Source organism: Aptenodytes patagonicus, chromosome 13 (assembly GCF_965638725.1).
Source record: "Aptenodytes patagonicus chromosome 13, bAptPat1.pri.cur, whole genome shotgun sequence".
Lineage (NCBI taxonomy): Eukaryota > Metazoa > Chordata > Aves > Sphenisciformes > Spheniscidae > Aptenodytes > Aptenodytes patagonicus.
The window spans coordinates 7,697,649-7,720,310 of record NC_134961.1 but is presented as its reverse complement, the minus strand read 5'-3'; the positions used below and the strand labels follow the sequence as shown (position 1 = coordinate 7,720,310).

General features: G+C 47.5%; 1 protein-coding gene across 3 annotated transcripts; it reads right to left on the bottom strand.

Annotated features, from left to right (window-relative positions):
• Positions 1-1,718: 1,718 nt before the first annotated feature.
• Positions 1,719-17,140, bottom strand: DHRS7B (dehydrogenase/reductase 7B). Of its 3 annotated transcripts, none has more exons than XM_076350986.1 (7): positions 17,111-17,140; positions 10,093-10,268; positions 6,852-6,967; positions 5,956-6,166; positions 5,185-5,277; positions 3,550-3,702; positions 1,719-3,193 (listed from the first exon to the last, which is right to left on the bottom strand). In XM_076350986.1, exons 1-7 carry the CDS (start codon positions 17,128-17,130, stop codon positions 2,988-2,990), a joined length of 975 nt encoding a protein of 324 aa, XP_076207101.1. In that variant the 5' UTR covers positions 17,131-17,140; the 3' UTR covers positions 1,719-2,987. The 3 variants fall into 3 exon arrangements, with proteins under 3 accessions (XP_076207101.1, XP_076207102.1, XP_076207103.1); XM_076350987.1 differs by lacking the exon at positions 17,111-17,140 and adding an exon at positions 14,524-14,590; XM_076350988.1 differs by lacking the exon at positions 17,111-17,140 and adding an exon at positions 14,541-14,590.
• Positions 17,141-22,662: the final 5,522 nt, after the last annotated feature.

Below are 22,662 nucleotides of genomic sequence, written 5' to 3'. Positions count from 1 at the left end.
CTGGGATCCGGAGCGCCTCTATTTATAGGAACAATGTACAGTTGCCTTGGCAGAGAGGAGGGGAAGAAACGCAACTGCTTCATCTTTCTGCGGGTAGGCCAAGGCTGCTGGGTAGGCTGCCTTTCCAGTCCCGACATCGTTTGTTTCTAAAGTCCCGTCTACTGGATGAATTTTAAACTAGTGGCAGATCTGCCATAGCTAATATGTACTTTATTGCTGCAGGAGGCCCTGAAACATCCTTGTGCTAGCCACACAAAAGACATTCCTGCTCTTTTTTTAATCAATGCAGAATAATTGTCAGGGCTGTTAGTTTCTTTGCTTCACCAAAACCCTGTGGTCCTGGTGCTTTTTTGCGTTAAGCCTTCCCTTGCCTGGAATGATCACTGTGGCAGAAGGACTAGCCCTTGGTAGGCTCCCTAAACGCATGGCTTGCATCAAAGACTCTCGAGTTAAAAATGAGCAAGTTTCCTGTGGTCTCGTATTGCAGGAGGAAAAGTGAAAAGTCAGCTTAGCTGTCACAACAGGTAGGTCTGTTTTAAAAACGCACCCTTCACTGTTCTGAGGTGGAGAGGACATAGATGGGGGGTAGGGGGGCTTGTTTTCCAAGAAATATTAGTGATAATCTGGCTAAAATGCTCGGTGACATCCTGGCTATTAGTAAGTCAGCGCTGTAACTACGCAAGGTGACCCGGGAGAATGAGAGGGGTCTCGAGGGTCATGTGTTTCACTGCATCGCATGGATGGTCGCTGTACCTGCCTTCCCCCCATGCCGGTAGCTGTGGGTTACGCTGGCTGGGGACAAGCCCCGCACGCTTTGCTGCCCATCCTGACCATTACGGAGGTGCTCTGAAATGGAGCGTGCTACATTCCTCTCGTCACAGAGAGGGGATTTACTTTCAAAGGGGAACGTGCACACTCTCAGTAACCCCTGACTTGGAGCTGTAGTTCAAACAGTAACTACAGGGGAGCCACAGGTCATTTTTTTTCCTCAGGCCTGACGTGTTACACCCCTCAGCACCCTGGAAGCTAACACAGAAACGCAAATGGCCCCTCGGTCCTTCCTGGGTAGCCATGACCTGGAACACTGGAAGACGGAGCAGCTGGACAAGACTGGCAGGAGTACCATGTTTTGCCAAGAAACAGAGGACCTGAACGTGCAAAACATGAAAGGAAAAGCACAACTAATGCTTACAGGGACTCCCCTTGTGGAGAGGGAGAGAAGGTAATGCCTTGGTTTCCTATCTTAACAGGAAAAAAGATATATACGCCCAAAAGCTTCCAACTAGTAATTTCAACCCTAGGCCTTTATGTAACAGATGTGCAACCTCAGCCCCAGTGAAAATGGTAGAGGATGTCCCAACTGGGCAGCAGCATTGTGATCATTAAACACGTCCTGGTCACCGTCTGGGATGGATTCTCGGAGATTGCTTATAAATCTGTAGTGGTCAAGAAAAGGCTTTTTGAAGGCGAAGGTCCTGCTGAGCCTGCACACCTGTATTAGAGTTTTAGTGTGACTAATCCTCTGTGTGGATCACACTATGCCTACTGTAAGCCAGCAGATGATGTAAAGAGGGCTGGGATGAGGTATATTATTCTGCAACTACCACTGGTACAATAGCACCTTGCAGGAACATAAGAAGAGAAAAGAAAGACAAACCTCTCCCGCTTTCCCTTCCTCTAATGTTACCTGCTGTGAGGAGCTGAAGTAGCACAAAGGATTAATTTCATAGCAATGTAATTTATTTGTCATCAGATGTGCACTCACAGGCAGGACATACAAGGCAGTACACATGGGAAATGCTGGTAAGTGCATGGAGGCGGCAGCAGGGGTCTGGACCTTGGTTCCAACTAGAAGGCTTTACTTCAATTCTAAGTTAAAAAAGATTATTTCTGTCCTTCCTGAACTATCTCTGTGCAGCCACTCCTTTTTCCTAGTGGTGCTGGTATCCCTCACTTGAGGAGAAGGGGTCAAAGAATATGGCACTCCCTCAGGCTGTCAGACTCCCTGAAGCCTGTGATACGTGAACAGGCGGGCATCATTCCCCCACTGGATGTGATGCTAATTAGCATCCGTGATTGCTTTAAAACAGATGAGAACTAAGGGTCTGTCTCCTGTACCGTCCACCCTACGCACACAGATTCTCCTCTGCTTGCCAGGAGACAGCACACCTGGCATCTACAGAATCGCACCTACTCTGCGCTCTAGGCCTGCAGGTGAACCAGGTGTGCTGCTATCAGCTGCACAGTATTTACACGCAACAGCATACCTCGCTGTGCTGCTTTCTATCTGTTCAGTGCTTCCCCTGCATTAACTTGTGCTGGGGTTAATACTGTACTGTCAGGTAGCGCAGAGTTAAATGTCCCTGTACATCAGTAAGGCATGATTCAGACAGAAAATATTGCCAAATAAAACTTAAATTTTACATCAGTTACTTCTCTAAAAGTGGCACTGGACTTGACTTTAGCTTAACCTATCAGATGAGTTGGCATATTAACAAGCAGAGGCTCTGTGAAGTTTCCCACTTCAAGCAACATGTTGTAGATCAGACTGGAAGGAGTGGGAAGGAGACACTGATCACGAGAGCTCCCAGCTGAGGACTGTATCTCACAGGGGCCACGGGGTGGGGAAAGCTAAAATCTGCTCGTGTGAAGGCAAAACAGGTGGGTTTTATTTGTAGCAGGCCAGGAAAGCTGAGCATGCCTGGAGTGAGGTGAGGTAAGGTGCTGTCTTTCCAGCACATGGGCCTCCCCTGCAGCCTCAGCTCTCCCCCTTTGTCCAAGCACCCTGCTTCAGGTGAGGTCTAGGTGCTGCCTTCCAGCAAGTGGCTCTGCCCTGATGTGGGGGAAACTGCTTCCCACCCTCCATGCAACGGTACACTGCAGCATTTTGAGAAAGGTTTTTCCTGCGGGAGCACCTCCACCGATGTCCCAGCCAAACTGCAGGGGGTTAGCCTCTCCCTACAGTTACTGCTCCAATGACCTGAGCTCTAAGAGTCCTTTGCTTTTCTCTCCTTTTTTGCTCTAGTTGCCATTAAGGTGAAGAAGAGCCTGGGGAAGAGATTTCGCAGGTAGACAGCCAGGGAAGGTGTTAGGCCAGCTACAAGTACTTCCTTCTTCTTCTGTCCCACCGCATTGAGAACAACCTGAGCGACCTCTGCGGCTGTCTGTCCTTCGGCGGTGTTCTTGTCCATAACTGCCAAAGGAAAGCCGAGTAAGCACCAGCGCCAGCAGGTAAGCCCACACTTAAGTACCTTTCCTAGGAATGCTCTGTTCCAGCTGTACATGGCTGCTTGTATGGTTTTGGTTTTTACACCAGTTGTGTATGGGAGCACAGGCAGGTATAATTCAGGGTTGGGCTAGAAGTCAGTAGTTGCTGTCTAGGAAGGCTAAATTTTGGGGGTTACTGTTCCTACCCTGCATCCAAAGTTGTCTTTTGATACTTCAGGGCTAACCTGTGTCCCCACCGGAGGCCGTATGTTGCAAGCACACTTTGGAGTAACTCAGTGAGGTGGAGATGCTTTAGATATAGGGCACAAAATCGTATCTCACCTCCATAGCGAGATCCATCTGCTGTTACAGCATTGAGAGAGAGGTTTGTCTGAATGTATCCGGGGCTTACAACCGTCACATCAATGTCATACTGCTCTACCTCTGCTCGTAGACAATCAAAGAAGGCCTGGGTAGCATGCTTAGAGGCAGCATCTGAAAAACAGGAAAAGGACTATGCACTAAGGAGAAGGAGCAGGGCTGAAGGACGATTCACTCCCCTGCATGGGTTTTTCACTGCAATAGAGCCACTTCTCAGCAAGAACCCAGCAGCTGCTCTCCGACTCCTAGGTCTGGGGGTTTTTTTTTTAGTGAATGGCAGCAACAGGTAGTGGGAGTGAGGCAATTTAGGAACGCAAAATGTAAATACCCAAGTTGGAAACTGGCTAGGATCCTGAGCTTAATATCACAGCCGTGCCAAAGCACTACGGAGTGAACCCAAGCTGCCTCCCACTCGCGATAAAGGAGACATGAAGCCTGGCTTGGGAAGCATTTGATAAGACAGGCTGAGGCTGGGGGAATGCGATGCCAGTACAGGAGGGCAGAGCTGACATTCGCTGCCAAGCACCCTGCCAGCATACGTGCGCTGAGCATTATGGACTTGCAGAGCAGGTTCAGAGCTTGGCTGCACACAAGTCAAAACCTGATCACACAAGCAGACAGGAGCAGAGAATTGTGGCCTAGGGCAGGATTTCCCCCTGTTAAATGGCTGAGCGATTCCTTTTGCTCGCTCCCTTTCCATGTATACTTGGTCACTACCACCGTGACTGCCATCACCTCAACGTGGCTGCAGGGTTGACACCAGCAGCACAGAGCTTAGCGCAGGCTGCAGACCCTGTCTGAGGACCTAGGCAAGAGCTGAGCTCCATGCTGCCAGGCCCACGCGGCTCTGATCACCGTGCAAGTGCCCTGGAAGCTCTTCAGAACACACTTCTTGGTGCAGTCGTACCCAGATCATCTGCAAGACCATCTGGGCCATCTGGCCCAGACGTTCCAGGCTCTCCTTCGCTCAGCATCATGCCCTATCGCTCTTATGCCATCACCACTGTACTTTCCCATTTTTATGTTTATTTTCAGTGATTTACACATGCTTGTATGCCAAACACTCTCCTTTTAGTTCCTCCATCTTTTATAAGGCTTTTTCCAGTAATCTCACCAATATTATTTCTTGTCATAACTGATTTAGCATGAAGAGTTTGCTGGATCAAGATAACTCTTTAGGCTTTTATTTTGGCATTGGTTGTACTATGGCACTTCATAACTTCTTAAAACAAAAGGTTCCTACTTTCTTCGAGGAGATTAACCAGGCAAACAGCAAGGATAAAATGCAATTAATCAGAAAGTTTATAGGGACTCTCAAGTGTTAAGATAGGAATATTAAGCTGTTTTCAAGACACTGAAAACACATTCTCCTTCCCCATCCCTTAACAACTTCAGGACAGAGCTAAGATTTTGTGTTTGAGAGTGCCTTCCTCAACAGCTGTCAGTGATTTGTGACCACACTAAGAATGATGCACAGCTCTGCCTTCCCTGCATGCAGCCAGCTCTACAGAGAGCTAAATGTGGAAGCAATAGCCAAGTATTCATTCAGTCTGGTGCCCCAAATATGTCTTCCCCATCTTCTGTGGAGGTACTTACATGCGGATCTGAAAGGAATGCTTATTTTGCCTTGAACACTGCTGATGGCCACAATGTGGCCTTGTCTCCTCTTGATCATGGAGGGGAGAAGTGCTAGCAAAAGACAGAAAAGACCCATTCAGAATAACAGTCCTGCCATTACTGCTGTCAAGAATCAATGCTTTCAGAGCATTCAAAGATGCCTAAGTGAACTACAAGATCCTTGTTCAGTGTAGGGGTTGGGCAGGGGATAGTGCCTAGGATGCCTCTAACTGAAGCTGCAGTCTGGCTGGGATGTTCACCTATGAGGAGGCTCCTTGTGCCAGCGAGGCTGCACAAAGGCTGTTATAGTTGCTATGATCTCCCACAGGCATGGTCAGCAGGACTTGCTCTTTTCTGCCACCACTACATCTTTCCATTTCCTGCAGCTGACACCCTCCAGGCTGAACTTTCTGTGTAACCAAAGCAGCTTCCTAGGAAAGCTACAGCTTCACCTAGAACCCATACTGCATTCTCTAGGGTTTTATCAGCGCAGGCAGGCTAACCGTATCTCTCTTCATAAGTTCCTGCCGGACAAGAGTCGGGAGGTCTTTTAAAAAAGACAGTATCTCTAATCAGGTACTTCCCAAGCATGTCCTTTAGGCCTGCCCATAAAACAAAACCTTCCTCCCCTCTTATACTGTACTGTACCAAATACAATTACAAACAGAAGTTAAGCTGTGCTTAGTTGTGTTGGCCTGCAGAAGGTATCAGCCAAATCCCTTGTCCCCCTGTAATCCGCATCATGGGTACCTTTGGTGAGGGCTATAGGACCAAAATAATTTGTTTCCATCACTTTCTTATCCACATCCAGTCCTGTGTCCACAATTGTGCCTCGGAAACTGATGCCTGCATTGTTGATCAGTATGTCCACGTGACCCAAGTACTTCAGGATCTCTTCAGCAGCATTTAGGACAGTTTTAGTGTCCGAGAGGTCAAATACCACAGTGTGAGGTATGTGTGTCTGTGAATAAACAAAAGTTAGCAAAAAACCCAGTTCAGGCTGCGCTGAATGTGCTGTATGTTTATGCTCATGATGGGATTTCCCAGCTCTGGAAGCACAGAAGCAGTATCAGCCAAACCTTGTGCAATTAGAGCGCAGCAGTTCCATTTGGTAGGAGTACGTGACAGAAGCAGGTTGTGCTCTGCTCCTGTAGCCTGTTCCTTATACCAGAGCCTAGGAAAGGGGCAAGTGAGATCCTCCTCAAGTACTAAAGTTTACTGTTGTCTTATTAAAAAAAATGCATCTGAAAAAGTAAAAAACTTAACCCATGTGTCTTCTACAGAAGCCAGCAATACCTTTCTTAGCCACTGTCAGCTGAACTAGACATCAAAAAAAAAAGCCAACAGAAGGAAAGTCACTTTTCCAGATACACATATGCAAGGGGTCTGGGCGCTCCACACTCGCATGCTTTCACTTCCATTACAAGGCAAGGAGTCTTTCAGATGGCTTTTTTTTGTAGGGTTTTTACAAGATATGACATGTCAGCTCAGTGTACTCCTATAGCAATATCTATCCCTAACCACAGAGTTGCATTTTTCCTATTGCTCAATGGAAAAACCCACGAGCAATTCTGTAACTTCTGTAACAACACGAACAGAAATCCCAGCCGCACAAGACAAGCAGCCTCTCCTTCTCCCACACTTACGTTCCTTCGGTGATTGGTCATGGTAGAAAGCTCCTGCACCACGTCTTTGAGTTTCTCACTGTCTCTGCCACAGAGCACCAGCTTGGAGCCAGCTGCGTGGAAGGCTTTTGCACATTCTTTGGAGGAAGCAAGGGAGAGAGAAAAGTAGATGTTTGAATGCCAGAGACAAGCAGCAGATCCACATCATACCTGGTGATAGGCTGAAACTTCTTTTAGCTGGCGAGGATCTAAGGTGGCTTTATTACTCCTGAGTGATAGGCTGATTTACAGTGAAGTCACAGCAAGATGCCATTTTCCTGTGACTTTCACAGGCGTGCAACAGCGGTGAGGCAGCTGGAGTGTTCAGTTACTGTGCTGGTTATGCAGTTATTGTGCTGTTTATGCATCCTCCCCCATCAGCTGGTCGAATTTACCTGTGCCTCTTAATTTTTCATAGAGTCATAGACTAGTTTGGGTTGGAAGGGACCTCTAAAGGCCATCTAGTCCAACCCCCCTGCCGTGGGCAGGGACAGCTTCAACTAGAGCAGGTTGCTCAGAGCCCCGTCCAACCTGACCTGGAATGTTTCCAGGGACGGGGCATCCACCACCTCTCTGGGCAACCTGGGCCAGTGCTTCACCACCCTCAGCGTAAAACATTTCTTCCTTCTATCTGGTCTAAATCTACCCCCCTTTAGTTTAAAGCCATTCCCCCTTGTCCTGTCACAACAGGCCCTGCTGAAAAGTTTGCCGCCATCTTTTTTATAAGCCCCCTTGAAGTACTGATCAGCTGCAATAAGGTCTCCCCGAAGCCTTCTCTTCTCTAGGCTGAACAACCCCAACTCTCTCAGCCTTTCTTCACAGGAGAGGTGTTCCATCCTCCTGATCATTTTCGTGGCCCTCTTCTGGACCTGCTCCAACAGGTCCGTGTCTTTCTTATGCTGAGGGCTCCAGAGCTGGACGCAGTGCTGCAGGTGGGGTCTCACCAGAGCAGAGCAGAGGGGCAGAATCCCCTCCCTCGACCTGCTGGCCACGCTGCTTTTGATGTAGCCCAGGATACGGTTGGCCTTCTGGGCCGCGAGCGCACATTGCCGGCTCATGTCCAGCTTTTCATCCACCAGTACCCCCAAGTCCTTCTCAGCAGGGCTGCTCTCAATCCCTTCATCCCCCAGCCTGTATTGATACCAGGGGTTGCCCCAACCCAGGTGCAGGACCTTGCACTTGGCCTTGTTAAACCTCATGAGGTTCACACAGGCCCACTTCTCGAGCTTGTCCAGGTCCCTCTGGATGGCATCCCGTCCCTCTGGTGTGTTGACCGCACCACTCAGCTTGGTGTCATCTGCAAACTTGCTGAGGATGCACTCGATCCCACTGTCTATGTCATTGATGAAGATATTAAACAGTACCGGTCCCAGTACAGACCCCTGCGGGATGCCACTCGTCACCGATCTCCATCTGGACATTAAGCCGTTGACCACAACCCTCCGGATGCGACCATCTAACCAATTCCTCACCCACCGGACAGTCCACCCATCAAATCCATAGCTCTCCAGTTTAGAGAGAAGGATGTTGTGGGGGACCGTGTCAAAGGCCTTACAGAGGTCCAGACAGACGACATCTGTAGCCCTTCCCGTGTCCACTGATGTAGTCACTCCATCATAGAAGGCCACTAGGTTAGTCAGGCAGGACCTGCCCTTGGTGAAGCGATGCTGGCTGTCTCGAATCACCTCCCTGTCCTCCATGTGCCTTGGCATAGTTTCCAGGAGGATCTGTTCCATGATCTTCCCAGGCACAGAGGTGAGACTGACTGGCCTGTAGTTCCCCGGGTCTTCCTTTTTTCCCTTTTTAAAAATGGGAGTTATGTTTCCCCCTTTCCAGTCAGTGGGAACTTCACCGGACTGCCACGACTTCTCAAATACAATGGGTAGTGGCTTAGCAACTTTTGACTACGTGCCCTTCTTAAGAGGGACTACGGTTACCTTGCAGTGGGGCCTGGTCTTAGGAGTTTCAGTTTTAGTGAACACCTCCAAAGGTTTTGGAAGCCTTGGAGCGAATGGCTTCGTCAAGGTGATCCTCTTCATCAGGAAAAGGCTGAAGAATGGATGCCATGCTGTTTCAGTGCTACCAGCTGCTGAGGCAATCGCATGTTCTTCTACGCCACCCCTCCGTGATCCAGTGAGACAAATTGCTTATTTGTTGAAGAGATTAGTGAGTGGTAACGAAGGGTGTTTAAGAACACACAGTAATTAGAGGTGGTCTAGTATATTAATAACTGGGAGTGAGGGGAATAGTATAAGATCTTGCCAATGAATCAGTAAGGGGGGAAACTTCACTGTATAATGGTGGAAATCTGTACACCCAACAACACACAGTGCTTCATCTGCCCAGCCTATCACAGCTGGAAGGTCTCTCCTGAGATAATAGTTCTCTCTCTTCTTGATGTGAAATACAAATTCTTTTACCACTCCCAGCTCTTCGGTTCTGACAGGCAGAGAGGACCATTTCGTCTCCTTTGGCCATTCAGTTACTGAACGCCCCTATCCTTAAGGACAAACTCAGATGCAAAGACAGCATCAGTTTAAGCTCTATTTGTTCTATAAATGTACTCGTCCTAATGAAAGGCCTTGATAGCAGAGAGCACCTTATCTTCTCTTCAAGAAGCTTTTAAAGCAAGTATAGAAAGCAGAATTAGAGAACCTATCCACTCAAACAAAGAATAAATTTTATCTGGAAAAAAAAAACAAACCACCTGTGTTTTTATTTAGAAAAAAATACTCACTGGTGTTAATATTGCCAAGAGTTTGAATTTAGAATGGACGGATTTGTACCACGAGAGAAAAGGTACCCTAACTTGGGGGAGAGGGCAGGGAGAAGGAGTAGAAACTATAGCAGGGTATCTGGAAATAAAACAAACTTGAATGCAGAACACCAGTTCTGGGAAGTTTTGGAGAAACAATTTGACTTCCTGGCTTTTTCAGGATTTAGAGAAAAGACCCCTGACAGCACAAGAACAGCATAACTTGTTCCTTGCTTTGATGAGCTCCAGTTTATACAGCACGACTAAAATTTTCGTCAACAAATTTTGAGACTTTTTTCCATCAAAATTTGCGCTGGCTATAGTTACAACTGCTATGGCTGTGCAAGCTATGTCTCTCAAAATTCAGAGCAATAGGAACTTTCTGCTCATTACTGCTTTATTCCAATAGGTATCCCTTCCACAACCCTCTGCTTGTCCTGCCTTTGGGGCCCTTCTTTCGGTACCTACCTTTTCCCAGGCCAGAGGTAGCCCCTGTGATCACAACCACTGCTTCCTGGAGGTAAGCTCGCATCCGCATCCACTGCAATAGCCGGAAAAGGGCGAAGATCCCCAAGCTGCCAAAAAGCAGTGGGATGATGACTGTGTTTGTGAGATCCATGAGTTTTCCTTTCTGAACGGTCTTCCTAGAGCCACAAGATGAAAGGAAACAGACCATTTCACCATCAAGAAAATTAGCAGAGGCTTGAAAACTAGGGAAATCCTTTTTCTTAACCCTGCCTTAGGCCACCAATAAACCAAATCCCATGCAGAGGTACCTTCGACAGATTTCCTCATCCCTTCATTTAGACTTTCAAAAGTTTACATCAGTACCCAATTTTAAGCATTTAAATGCTAATCTGAACATCCCAGCAGGACACTTGGTGTTGGATCTTGTCAGCTGTCATCTAACAAACTTGGGTTCCGAGTTGCTGTTCTCACATGCTTTTCCATTTTGCTCTAGATTCATTCTCTTATACAAAGTGTATTTAGAGTGGAAGCTCCTCAGAGCTGGGATATGTCTGCATTCTTCTGATTGTAAAAAAACCTCTTAGATTTCTCTAGAACAGCCAGTACCACAGTATCTACGTGCCAGAGACCAGTTACTGTGTATTATCCCAGATGGATATAAGCCAGTCTATCTTCTGGAGATGCAGAGCAAGTTTTCTCTCAGCACGTTATTTCCTTCATGCACTGAAATCTGTGCTTCCATCTCCAGTGCCTTTCACCACCCGTTAGCAGAGACAAGTTACCTGATTTAAATGAACCACATGTCCAATCCAGTAGGCTAACGCCTACATTCATGCTCTTTACTTTTATACCAACATTAATTGTGCAGTTTAACAGTATGAACTTGTGTTCTAATATACTGAAATTAAACCTGTGAATGAAACCCAAGCTAAAGGTATCTACGAGACCTAGCTCATCCTGGAATTGGATTCTGATACCAATGCATAGCTCTAATCTCCTTGCTAAGCCGTTGCCTTCAAGGGAGTCGTTTATGTTACAGCTTACTACATGGCCAAAGAGTAAGTGATACTTCTGCTGTAAAAAAGGTCACTAATTTTCCCACTGTATATAACCCCAAGCTTTTATGCTTGATGTCACAGTAAAGTCAGTTACAACCCCTTCCTGGAATCTATACAACTTTTGGGGTGCACATAAAGTCAAAATGAAATATTAGCATATCTTCCCTGTTGTGCAGGTAGAGTTTGAACTCGCAGTTTGACCTGCAAGATCGGCCTTTACCAGGAAGATACTGGAAAGGTCTGGGCACGCAACCCATAGGCTACTTCAAACAAAAGGACAGCATGAGTAGCAGAAACAGGAGGTAACTAATAATGCTAAGCCAGAATTCAGTGTCGTTAAGTAGGACTGAGCTCGTATGGAGCTGAAGGGATGACAGAGGCTCTACATGTCGTGGGACAGAGCTAATGTGGAAAATGCCAGGCTCTTTCTGATTTCCATCAGGGGCTTGGACAGAATTCCTCAAGTAGCTGGTCAGTGAACAGACTAGCTTGCTGAACCAGTAGTGAGTGAACTGTATAAAATAAGTATTTCTGGAGGTATAGCTAGAACACAATAAAATACTGTGCATAACACAGCTAGACACCCAGGCCACAAGCTCCCCCGGGCATAGGGAGTATGCCCAAAGTGGGAAACCAGAAACCCGAAAGGAGGATTAAACTCATTCCGTTGCAAAGCAGTGCATGAGCACAGCACCCAGCTGCTCACACCAGCGTCTTGTTCTTCCACCTCTTTGTGCTGAGTGCACATAAAGAGTGTGTATTTTGTACTGACTTACAGCAGAAGACTGGTAGAGCTGATTTAACATAAGAGTGCGTATCGCCCCTAAAATAATTCCCGGGAAAGAGCTGTTTAGACACAAGGCCACTGGCCGCCTTTAGGCTGGATAAGCAGGAGGTTCTCCTTACTGGTTCATGTTCAGCTAGTCATTAAAAGCAGCTGCCCTCTTTATGTTGTCCCTTTTTTTTTTTTGCTCTCAAAGGTCTCCTAAGACTCAGAAGACATGATGTGGGCAGGGACAACAGGTGCTGTGCTGACATTGAGCAGCGTGGCTTATAGGACATTTTGGTATCAAAAATCTTCAGCTCCCATTTAGGACCTTTTGTTATTTCCAAAGTGGGAGCTGACAGGTGGAGTGGCACTTCCTTTACGAACCCATGTTGAAGCTGAGGCATTTTAAAAATCTGGCCCTGACCAGCTTTGCTTCTGACTTCAGTAAAATGCAGATGACTGGGTAAAGCAGATGAAAAGGTAACTGGGAAGACGGGGCTTTTCTGACACCTTTTCTAACTAAACCACACTAGGGGATGGGAGGGGAGTCCCATGTTTGATTACAGCAAAGTTCTTTCACATTCTTTGGCAAAAATAAAGGTTGAGTTTGCAAGGACTGAACTCTGCCACAGGGGCTGGTGGAAAACGAGCCCCCATCTTACCAACTGAAAGCTAACTGTGTTTCGGTGAGGTAGCATCCATTGCTCATCAGTATGAACCAGTTATGCCTGCTTAACTTATCCCTTAATCATATCACTTATTCATCTACTTTCTAAACAAAGAAGGTCTGCCTTTAATCCTTTTTAATTTGAAAAATCTTTCCTAGCCTTTTATTATTTTTCTCTCTCTCTCTCCCTGCCCCCCCCCCCCCAGTTATATACAGGAACTGGGCAAATTACCCAGTCTCTGCCCTAAGGCTGCAGCAAGCCATGAACCCAGTCAGCAGCAACAACCCACTTCTGCAGCTTCCAGGATAGAGTTTGAATCAACAGGTCACCCCCTCTGATATATGGGGAGGGGAAATACAGGATGGAGAAGAGAAAGACTGGATGAAGGAGGGGAGCAAGAGAGAGAAGGACTAGCCGATCAGAGGTGTAGATCCTTTTTTATTAGGGCCTACAGTTGCAGTACCTTCTTTCAAGGAAGGTACTCAAATGGCCCCTTAAAATGAGCCCCAGAACAAAGAAAATCTCTGTTCAGTCAGACTTGAGAAAGAGGACAACCCAGCTGAACTAAATCATTTTGGAAAGAAGAAAGAATTTCTGTAGCACTTTAGACCTACAGCAACAAGTTTTGCTTTGATTTCATAGACTAGCTTATATCACAAACCCATGAGTCCTTATTTTAGCTTGTCATATTGAACATGCTGGAAAAAATCATTGAAAAATAAGTATCAGTGGAACAAGAGAACATGGAAATCAGGTCAAGTTTAGAGCCACACTGCAGTACGTTCAACAATATCCATCTTATGGAGCCCAGTGCCAGGCTACTGACACAACAGGGTGGCAGTTACGATCTGTTCAGTTTTCAGGGTTATTTGACGGAAAGACCAAAGGAAAGAATTGCTGGAACCTGAAGGAGAAGTTATGTTCTGTTCAGTATTAGGGTTATTTGCTGCAAAAGCCAGAGGAAAAAAACTGCTGCAATCTGAAGGAGAATGAGATACATCACAGATAAAAAAGACTTGATTCCCATCAACAAAAATGCTAAGTTGCAAGACAAAGGCTGGGAGAAGATAAAAAGCATGAAACCCAACTTAAGATAGATAACACTTTGAAGTAGCTAAAGACATCCCAGGGCAGATAATGCCATGTCACATTAAAGACATGGGGGAGGGTGGGGAACACATGGGTTTCCACACCTAATTCGAGATGAACCGGATATCCTCAGACCTCTTGCTCAAAGGTCTGAGACCCCACTATCGCCTTTGTTCAAAAATTTGGGTATTCGTGCTGAAAAAGCCTGTCATTAATTCTTAACAGATAATGTTTATGACACCAGGTTATCAGCAGGAGAGAAGCCACTGCTCACAATCAGTTCAAATAAAGTCCTGTAATTCTCAGTTCTCCATCCCAAAAGGCAGGATTGGAACCTGCAGGTTATCAGAGAGCAGAAATAAGAACACCAATAATGTAAGCAAATACGGGTAATTGGAAACTTTTTGAAAGGCTTACCATAACATAAATCACATATATCCAGTTAAAAAAAAAAACTTTCCCCTTAAAACAAAAACTGGATGTTATCCCGTAAAAGCCAGGACAACAACTTCCAAAGGAACAAGGATCTTAGTTAATAAGGTCAAGAGTGCACTAAAGGCAGCAAAGATGAGATCAAGTCCTAAAAGAAACTAAACCCACGATAGTTTCCCTAAACAACACCTATTCTCCTTTAGCTTCAGCCACCTAGAATCACATTGTCATTTACATGACAAATGGCAGCAACTGGGAGGCTATTTTCAGAAATCAAAAGGTGTCATTTCAAAGGTGGGGGGATAAAAGGAGGGAAAAAAGTCATTTTTTTCTAAGGAAGCCCTTGTCCAGAAGCACAGCAGCTCTAAGCTTGATTAGCTACCGACTTTCGTCTGAAGAAAGCACAATATCCTACCTTTGAAAAGAACTCACTTGCCAGTGACGCTGTGAGATGGTGTCTCCCTCTGGTCTTCTAACAGGACAGACCTGACTTAAATTTGGAAGTGGCAGCAGTCCAAGCAAATGCGTTCTGTCCAATGCTAGCACAGCCAAGAACTGCCTCTAAAAACAAACCTCAGGAATACGGTCTGTGACCTTTGAAATGTGGGGGGAATTTAACCCCCAGATTAAAAAGATAGAGGTGAATTCAAAACTTATGATGACCCTCTGATTATTTCTAGTACTAAATAAATAATTTCTAGTATTGAATCCAGAGCATCCATAAAGATCAATTAAAAAAAAAAAGGCAACTTGTGAATCAGTTGCAATTCTCTATTACTGTAATTAGTTTTGGGGCATACACTGATTTTATATGGTTTTTTTTAATGCTAATTAAAACAAAAAGGACTTTTTTCTGTCTTTCCTTAGGATTCTTGAGAACTTTGAGCACAACTGAAGAGACGGATGAGTTTCTCATCACACTCTGCATCAAAACCCGGTATTTACTGGAGGCATTCCCTCCAGCAGACCAAATTCACTAAATCCCTTATGAGCCATGTTTGACAGGGAGAAAAGTGAGCATGACTTGCATTTTATATCAGCTAAACAGTTTTACTGACCCAGCTGCTTTGGAAAGAAACTGAAATCAAACTTACAGACATCTAAGCCGGACAAAAACCAGTCATATAGCGTTGTCTGTTAAATCAGTGATTTAATACACACCAATGGGAAATTTGCCGACAATTTCTCTGATGCGCAAGATCCCCATAAATGGTCAGTTAAACTTCAAAAAACTCATTCAAAACCCAATGAGAGAAAACAGCGATTACATTAATTCAAACAACTGAATTACTGAAATGCCAGTGGGCGCTTACATGCTTACATAATCAGCTTTCATTCCAAACTTTATAAGCAGAAAATAATGTAAAAAAATACACTGAGGTCATCAGAAACCAGTAAAACTCTTCAGAAGGAACGCAGGAACTGGACAGAGCTCCTCACTACAATACAACCGTTTCAAACAGAAAACAGAGAAGGGGTTCGGGAGAAGGAATACAATAACCCAGCTGGAATTCTCGAAAGAAATGATGGCAACTGGCGTTACCAAGAGTGCCACAGCAGTGCTACGCGCTGGTAGGGCTCATTGTAAGTCGCTGCCAACAATGAACACGTGTTGGAGGTTTGCTGAGGGGCGGGTAAGTATCAGTTGTGATATTTTGAATTAAGTTTTTCTAGTGCGATTTGAACAAGCTACCATCTCACAAGCGTTACTTGAAGCAACACCTAGAAAAACCATCCGTTGTGTTTCAGTAGTCATTCAATGGCATCCTGCTTATGTTTTTACATGATTGTTATGCAAAACAACCACCTCGCCCCATGGTACGGGGCCGGAGGGGCGGAATATGTTTCTAGCACCCAAAGAGCAGACTAGACTTGAGAAATCATCTTCTCACAAATCTCCCTGCCGCTTTTATTCAGTTACAAGCTTCATTTCCAACCCTCCCACTTGAAAATCCTCTGTTGGTGTTTGGGACACAAACAAAGGTAAATCAAAGTGGCACGATTAGAAAATTAAAATATTTGCCATGCCAGAGAAAGTGTTTTGCAGACATTTACCAAATCAAGAACCACCTAAAACACAGTGCGAAAATGAGAGTTGGCTTAATGTCTCTCCCCACCCTGATTTATATATAAATATGTATTTAATAGCTGTAACAGTGATGAACTAGAATCATAGAATCATTAAGGTTGGAAAAGACCTCTAAGATCATCGAGTCCAACCGTCGACCCAACACCACCATGCCCACTAAACCATGTCCCTGAGCGCCTCATCTACACGTCTTTTAAATACTTCCAGGGATGGGGACTCCACCACTTCCCTGGGCAGCCTGTTCCAATGTTTCACCACTCCTTCAATAAAGACATTTTTCCTCACGTCCAATCTAAACCTCCCCTGGTGCAACTTGAGGCCATTTCCTCTCGTCCTATCGCTTGTTCCTTGGGAGAAGAGACCGACCCCACCTCGCTACAACCTCCTTTCAGGGAGTTGTAGACAGCGATGAGGTCTCCCCTCAGCCTCCTCTTCTCCAGGCTAAACAACCCCAGTTCCCTCAGCCGCTCCTCATCAGACTTGTTCTCCAGACCCCTCACCAGCCTCGTTGCCCTTCTCTGGACACGCTCCAGCACCTCAATGTCCTTCTTGTAGTGAGGGGCCCAAAACTGAACACAGTATTCGAGGTGCGGCCTAACTACGTACTTGAGAGCCCAGGGTTTCCCTGCTCACAGACCGGGGGCACTTTGACCCAACCTCTCACATTTGCCAGACTTTCAGCACTCGGAGGACCACACCCGCCACCCCCGTGGGTCCCCCTGGGGAGATCACCGGCGTGCGGGCGGAGGTGGGCAGGCCCCGCGGCCAGCGGCGGTCACGGCGGGGTGCCGGCAGCCCCGGCGCGCTGCTGAGCGGGGCCCTGAGGGGGTCGCCGGCAGCAAGGGGCCGCCTCCCCGCCGGAACGGGGCGGAGGGCAGGGGGAGAGCGGCGGGGGTGGGCCGCCGGGCCCTACCTGGCTACCGCCGTCACCATGGCCACCGCCGGAAGTGCCGGGAGCGTGCGCATGCGCCCGAGGCGCCGCCGGGGGAGAGGCGGGCTTTCCGCCAGAGCGCCCAATGACGGACAGCCCTTCCGCGACGCGAACCGGAAGCCGCCGCCGGAGGGCGGCCTGCCCTCGGCGGTCCGCCCGCGGGTGCCGCCCGGCCGGGGAACGGCGCTCCCGGCCCGGGGTTCCCCCCGGGCGGGTGTGCGGCCTCCTGCCGCGGGTCCGGCCTTCCCGCCCGGCCGAGGGGTCGTGCCTTCCCCACCCGCGGCCCTAAGGCCGAGGCTTCACCGCGGGCGCGGGACTCCAGCCCTTCGCACGGGCGTTGCTTACCCCGTGTCCCCCTCCAGGGTCGTCTCCGGCCGAGCTGCTCGGCGGGGTTTGCTGAATGGGGCGGGGAGCGCCCAAGCCGCGGCCCCTTGGGCGAGGGAAGGCCGGGCGTGGGTAGAGGCGGGAGAATGGGTCGGCGGGTGCAGTTTGGCTTCACCCGGCGCCTGCAGCTGAGGCCAATTTTTACCATCAGGTTCAAGACACGGAAATTCGGCTGTTCCTAAGCGGTTGAGCTGGGCAGGCTGCGTCTGTGGCTTGTTTCGGGGGAGTCTTCCGTAATTACCCATCTGGCCTCCAAACGGGATCTCTGGCGAGCTCGGAAGACTTCCCACTTGCAGCGGTCATTATTTTACGGGCACGTTGCTGGTTACGCTGACCTAAATTCTGTTCTCCGACACCTCCGCGTGAAAGTTGAAGGTGGAGAAGCTGCATGTGACGGGACTGTGTGCAGTGCCTGGCTATGAGGAACAACGGGTGAATTCCTGCAGAAGGAGGAAAAGAGGCACTTCTGCAGAGTCCCTTTCAAAGCCATGATGGGGGGAAATCCAATTCCTCCGTTTTTGAATGAGCTCTGCGCAGTGATGCTGACAGACTGCGGCCGCGGTGTGGAAGCATTTCAGTTTGTCCGTGATGAAATGGGGCCTGAATGTGCTACAGGTTCTGTAGCTTTAAATCTCCTCCTTGAGGTAATGGCACTGATAAGGGGCCATAGAGCACAGAGCTGACCAGGCCTTTGGAAGCCCGAGGCCCCAGTGATCCCAAAAGCCCAAAGTCCAAATGGACTCAGTGGCGTAAGGAGCTTTCGCCCTGAGGAAGGAAAGGGTGCGTGGCTCCATCCCAGCACAGGGAGCTCTTCCACCTCTTTGTTACGGTGTGTGTGAGCAGAAGATACATTTACAGAGGCAGTCGGAAATACTTTAGCATAATCCGGAGACAAAGGCAGTTAATCCCAGATGTCTTTTCCCTGTGAACAGCAGCGAGATAAAGGATAGCTTGTTATGACAGGTATTTGAAAGTCAGTTTTATCAGAAGTTTTTATGATGACGGTGTTCTGCTCCTCTCTTCTAATAAGGAAAATACACTGAAGCTGTGAATTCATTTCAGTAGGTTTGCCATTAGTAAGGGATCGATATTTCAGGAAAAAGCGAGAAAAGAATTCAAGATCTTCCTAAAAAATCACATTCTGAAAGGTCTGATGGTAATGCACTTTTCTGGCTTCAGGACCAATGCAAAATGAAAGGAAAGAATAATTTTATTTACGCAAATGATATTGAAAAACAAAAAACAGAAGGAAGTAATTTATGTCATGGCAACCTTACTGGAAGCTGTAGTCAGTTCAGTCTTGTGAAAATGAGAGCTGGAAAAAGCCATTTCAGACCATCTTTCCCACCAAAGCAGGGCAGGATGAGCTGTGGTCTAATGCATTCTCTTTCGTTCAGTCGCCCGAGAGCTCTGTCCAAGCTCCTGTGGTCATTTACCTGGTATCTGCCAGCCTGTCTATTTTAACGGGGAATGGTCTGTCACCAGACTGGCAGGTGCTGGCAAAGCTGATTGAAACCAAGTGCCCTGCAGTGATTGTGTGAGTAGCGAGTCATACAGCAAGGGGTTAGACTGGAGCTGCGATCAGAGAAGGGAATTCATTAAACTAAGGTTTGACTTTGTTGCTTTGATCGGGATTCTGTTTTCTTCGGTTAACCTAGTGGAATTAGCAACAAATTCACCGTTGATTTAAACCTGCTGATTCACACATTGCAGATTGGATGGCAGTTAGGTGACCGACTTACCTCGATGTGCCTTTGTTCGCAGAAACATTAGAGGGGAGTCTATCCTGAATCTAGGACTTTTGTTTTGGAGACCACACAGGCCTGACTGGTAAATGTTGGTATAGTCTTCTGAAACTATGCCTGTTGTTTTTATTAGCACTCGGTCTCCTCTTTTCTTTCTCACTGTGTCAGGCCAGAACTGCAAAGGGCTGGAATCCTTTTAGCATTTTAACACTTCCTTGACAAACATCCTGCTGTTCTATCGCTGCCCTCCTGAAGTGTAGGAGCTCTTTTTTGAGGGGAAAAATATCTCCAAACTCAAGGAACTATTTGCACTTGTCTTTGGTGACATCTGCTTTACTGCGAGCATCACTGAATGCACATCTACAGCCTTTTAACCCTATTCTCTAGGGCAACAATTTTGTGCTCTAGTTCTACCAGGCTCTTATTTGTCACCTTTTTTCAAGGAGTATAAGATGTAGCTTCTCTCTTAAGAAAAGCTTTGGTTCCTTACCCTAAGAGCAAAGATCTGTGCAGAAATCCCCACAGGGTAACAAAAACCTTCCTCAAGGAAAACATCCTTGAACTAGTTTGAACTGAAAGCTCCCAATTGCACAGCACCTTTGGCTGGAAAATGTAAACGTTCAAAGGGCTGTGGCATGATTAAAGATGTTCTTGTCTCAGTCTCTGATGCGGACTCTCCTCCTCCCCTCATTTATAGGAGCAAATGAAAACGGACTAGGGTTTTAGGGGAAGAAACAGAGACCTAAGGTAGAAAATAGAGAAAGAAGGGCTTCTTGGGGCTTTTCCATTCTTTGCTCCTGCAGCTCTGCACAGATAGTCATCTGTGTCCCTTCCAGGCAGTGGACCCGAGAAGACGGTCTTGATTTTTGCGCCACTTATAGCTCTGGTGTGGAACTGGGCTCTGGCTCAAGGACATCAAACTCCTTTTGGAGAACTCTTGCCGGACACCTGGTCACTAGTCTCTCAGCTCTTCTCTCTGGGAGAATTTTGCTCTAGGTTCAGTTCACTGCACTCGCAGGTTTTTGCACCACCTAAGTCTTTTTTTTTTTAGTTAGTTTCTATGAGTTTTGGTTCCAGTTGTTTATAATTACTGTCTTCTCCAGACCCTGCACTGCAGCATTTCCAAGCTCAGTATGAAAACAGTGTAGGCTTAGCGAGACTGCATTTCCGATGTATTATTGTGCTGCAAATCCCTGACCTTTGCAGCTAACCCAAAAGCCGGGGAAGAAGGAGCAATATCCTCTCCTCCTGCAGCTAAAGCTCCTCAAACACACACCACAATCATTTTAACTGAGTTGAACGCCTCCAGGGGAGATAGTGATGTTTTGTCACACACAGAAATAGAGACATGGCAAAGCTGAGGTACCATTTCCATGGCTTTAATTGCCGAGTGGACAGCTCAGGCCCCGTGTATAGAAATATCTCCTACCTGCAGCTTTGCTGATCTCAGGATATCCAACCCCATCTTTCCCCGCTGCCTTCCCTCTTTGTTTTAGAGCGGTAAAAGCAGGTAAGGTCTGAGGGCTGGGCCCGCGAGAGCTGTAAGGCAGCAGGCACATATGCAGGGAAGCGTATAGCTTACCCCTCTTCTGCTTTTTGGTGGGTTAGGAAAGAGTTAAATGACAACAGAGGGAGAGGCTGTGCTATTGTTCAGGCATCCCTGGGTCCAGGGTGGCCGATCTCTATTCCCGGATCTGCCTCTGGCTTCCTGCATGACCTTGGACCGGTCGCTTACCTTTTCTTTTCCTTAACTCCCAAATTATAACATGGAAATCACTCTTTTCCTGTGGTGCCTCGTTCCCTGCGGGTTTCAGGGTGGCTGAGATTCTCTGGTGGGAGATGATGGGAGGAGGAGAACACATTTCCAATGGAGAAATATTTACACAGCGGGTAGCAATTTTTGGACGTGTTCTGGTTCACTCAGATACAGCGCGGGCTGTGCATATGGTGATATTTGGTTTTTTTAGTAGGCAAACCTGTGGTGAAAGTCAAATTCCATTTGTCGTGGATGCAACTGCCCGAGAGCGATGCCAGCTGCAGTGATCCCTTTCTTCACTAGATGGTGCTTTTGATCAAAGATTTGAATAACGGCAGTTCTTTTCTGCCCAGAATTTCCTAATTTTTCTTCCCCAGTCTCCATTCCTTCCCCTCTTCTTTCTGTGCTTTAACACTACGGGGGACACTTAATGATGCTGGTTGAGCAGGGCTAATCTGGTGGTAATACACGCTCCAAGCCACCCGCACCCCAGCCAGCTTGTCTTCTGAGCTTTGGTTTTTGAAGCGTGTATCAGTGCTGCTGGGCTGTGGCAGAGAATGGAATTCTTTCCGTGTTTTCTATTCCCATAAGGAGAAGGCTTCAAAGAGCAGGTCCCCTCCCCCTCTCTGCTGGTGAAGGGCATTTAGGGAAGCTGGGGAAAAAAAAAATCCAGCTCTGACAGACGCATTTATTTAACAAACCACTGCCTTTCCCTACCTTAGCAGAAGATTGGTTGTTTTTTTAAAAAGGGAATTGCTGCGTTTATATCCATCTTTGTATTCAGGAGATGGTTACCTAGCCAAGGTCATTGCTGCTGCGTGCCCATATCAAGCAGCGAGCCAGCCTCCTCTTCCTTGAATGAGCACCGATTTCAGTAAGGCTTCGCCAGGTAAGGAATGGGAATGGGCTTGAATCTGCCAATGCAAGGTCCCAAGCTGCTGCTGGGTAGAGAGAGCCACAAGAACAGCCTTCCCTTTTATAAAGGCAGCAGAGGAGATGAATGAAATTGTAATCAAACATTTCCTGTGCAGACGTGCACGGGGATCGGTTATGAGCTCGTACAGTATGAGGCACAGCAGGGTGTGTGGTGGTGTGCCGTCATCATCTGTGACAGCGTGTGCAGGGCAAATCAGGCTGCCTGCCCCCAGCACCCCAGTCTAGCACACACAGGCGATAACCGTCCTGTGCTGGCCCCTTCCGAGTCTGCCTTTGAGGCTCTCGCCCCTCTGGCACTCGCCTGCAGCCATGACGTTTGTTCACACTCACGCGCTCGCGGGGCTACCTGCAGCCTGCTGCGCCCGTGCCTTCGTGCCAGGCTGACTCGCAGGCTGCAAACGTGCACCCGGACACTCCCATCGGGGGGGGGGCTGCGAGGTCGCATCACTTACAGCTCCCTCCCCGCGGAATTTTACAAACATTAATGAACGGGGCTGGATTGCTGCTATGCCGCCAATCAGCCGTGCACAAGATATATAGTCTGAGGCCAGGAGAGATTATGCTTCTGCCTCTGGCACTGCACCAATGACAGCAATTTCATGTGCGTGCTGACAAGCCCACAAGGCCGGTGCCTGCAGCAGCCCCGTCCTCACGTGCTGGATGTTATGCTTACGGCAGTGACGTCCCCACGGCAGGGACATGAGCGATGCTGA

Bases quoted from the DNA above. Each gene is read 5' to 3' on its own strand.
- DHRS7B (XM_076350986.1), bottom strand. From the start codon at position 17,130: ATGGTGACGGCGGTAGCCAG. The intron at 10,269-17,110 runs GTAGGGCCCGGC...TTGTGGCTCTAG, and splicing joins ATGGTGACGGCGGTAGCCAG to GAAGACCGTTCAGAAAGGAA. The intron at 5,278-5,955 runs GTACCCATGATG...GTCTTTTGCTAG, and splicing joins TCCTATAGCCCTCACCAAAG to CACTTCTCCCCTCCATGATC.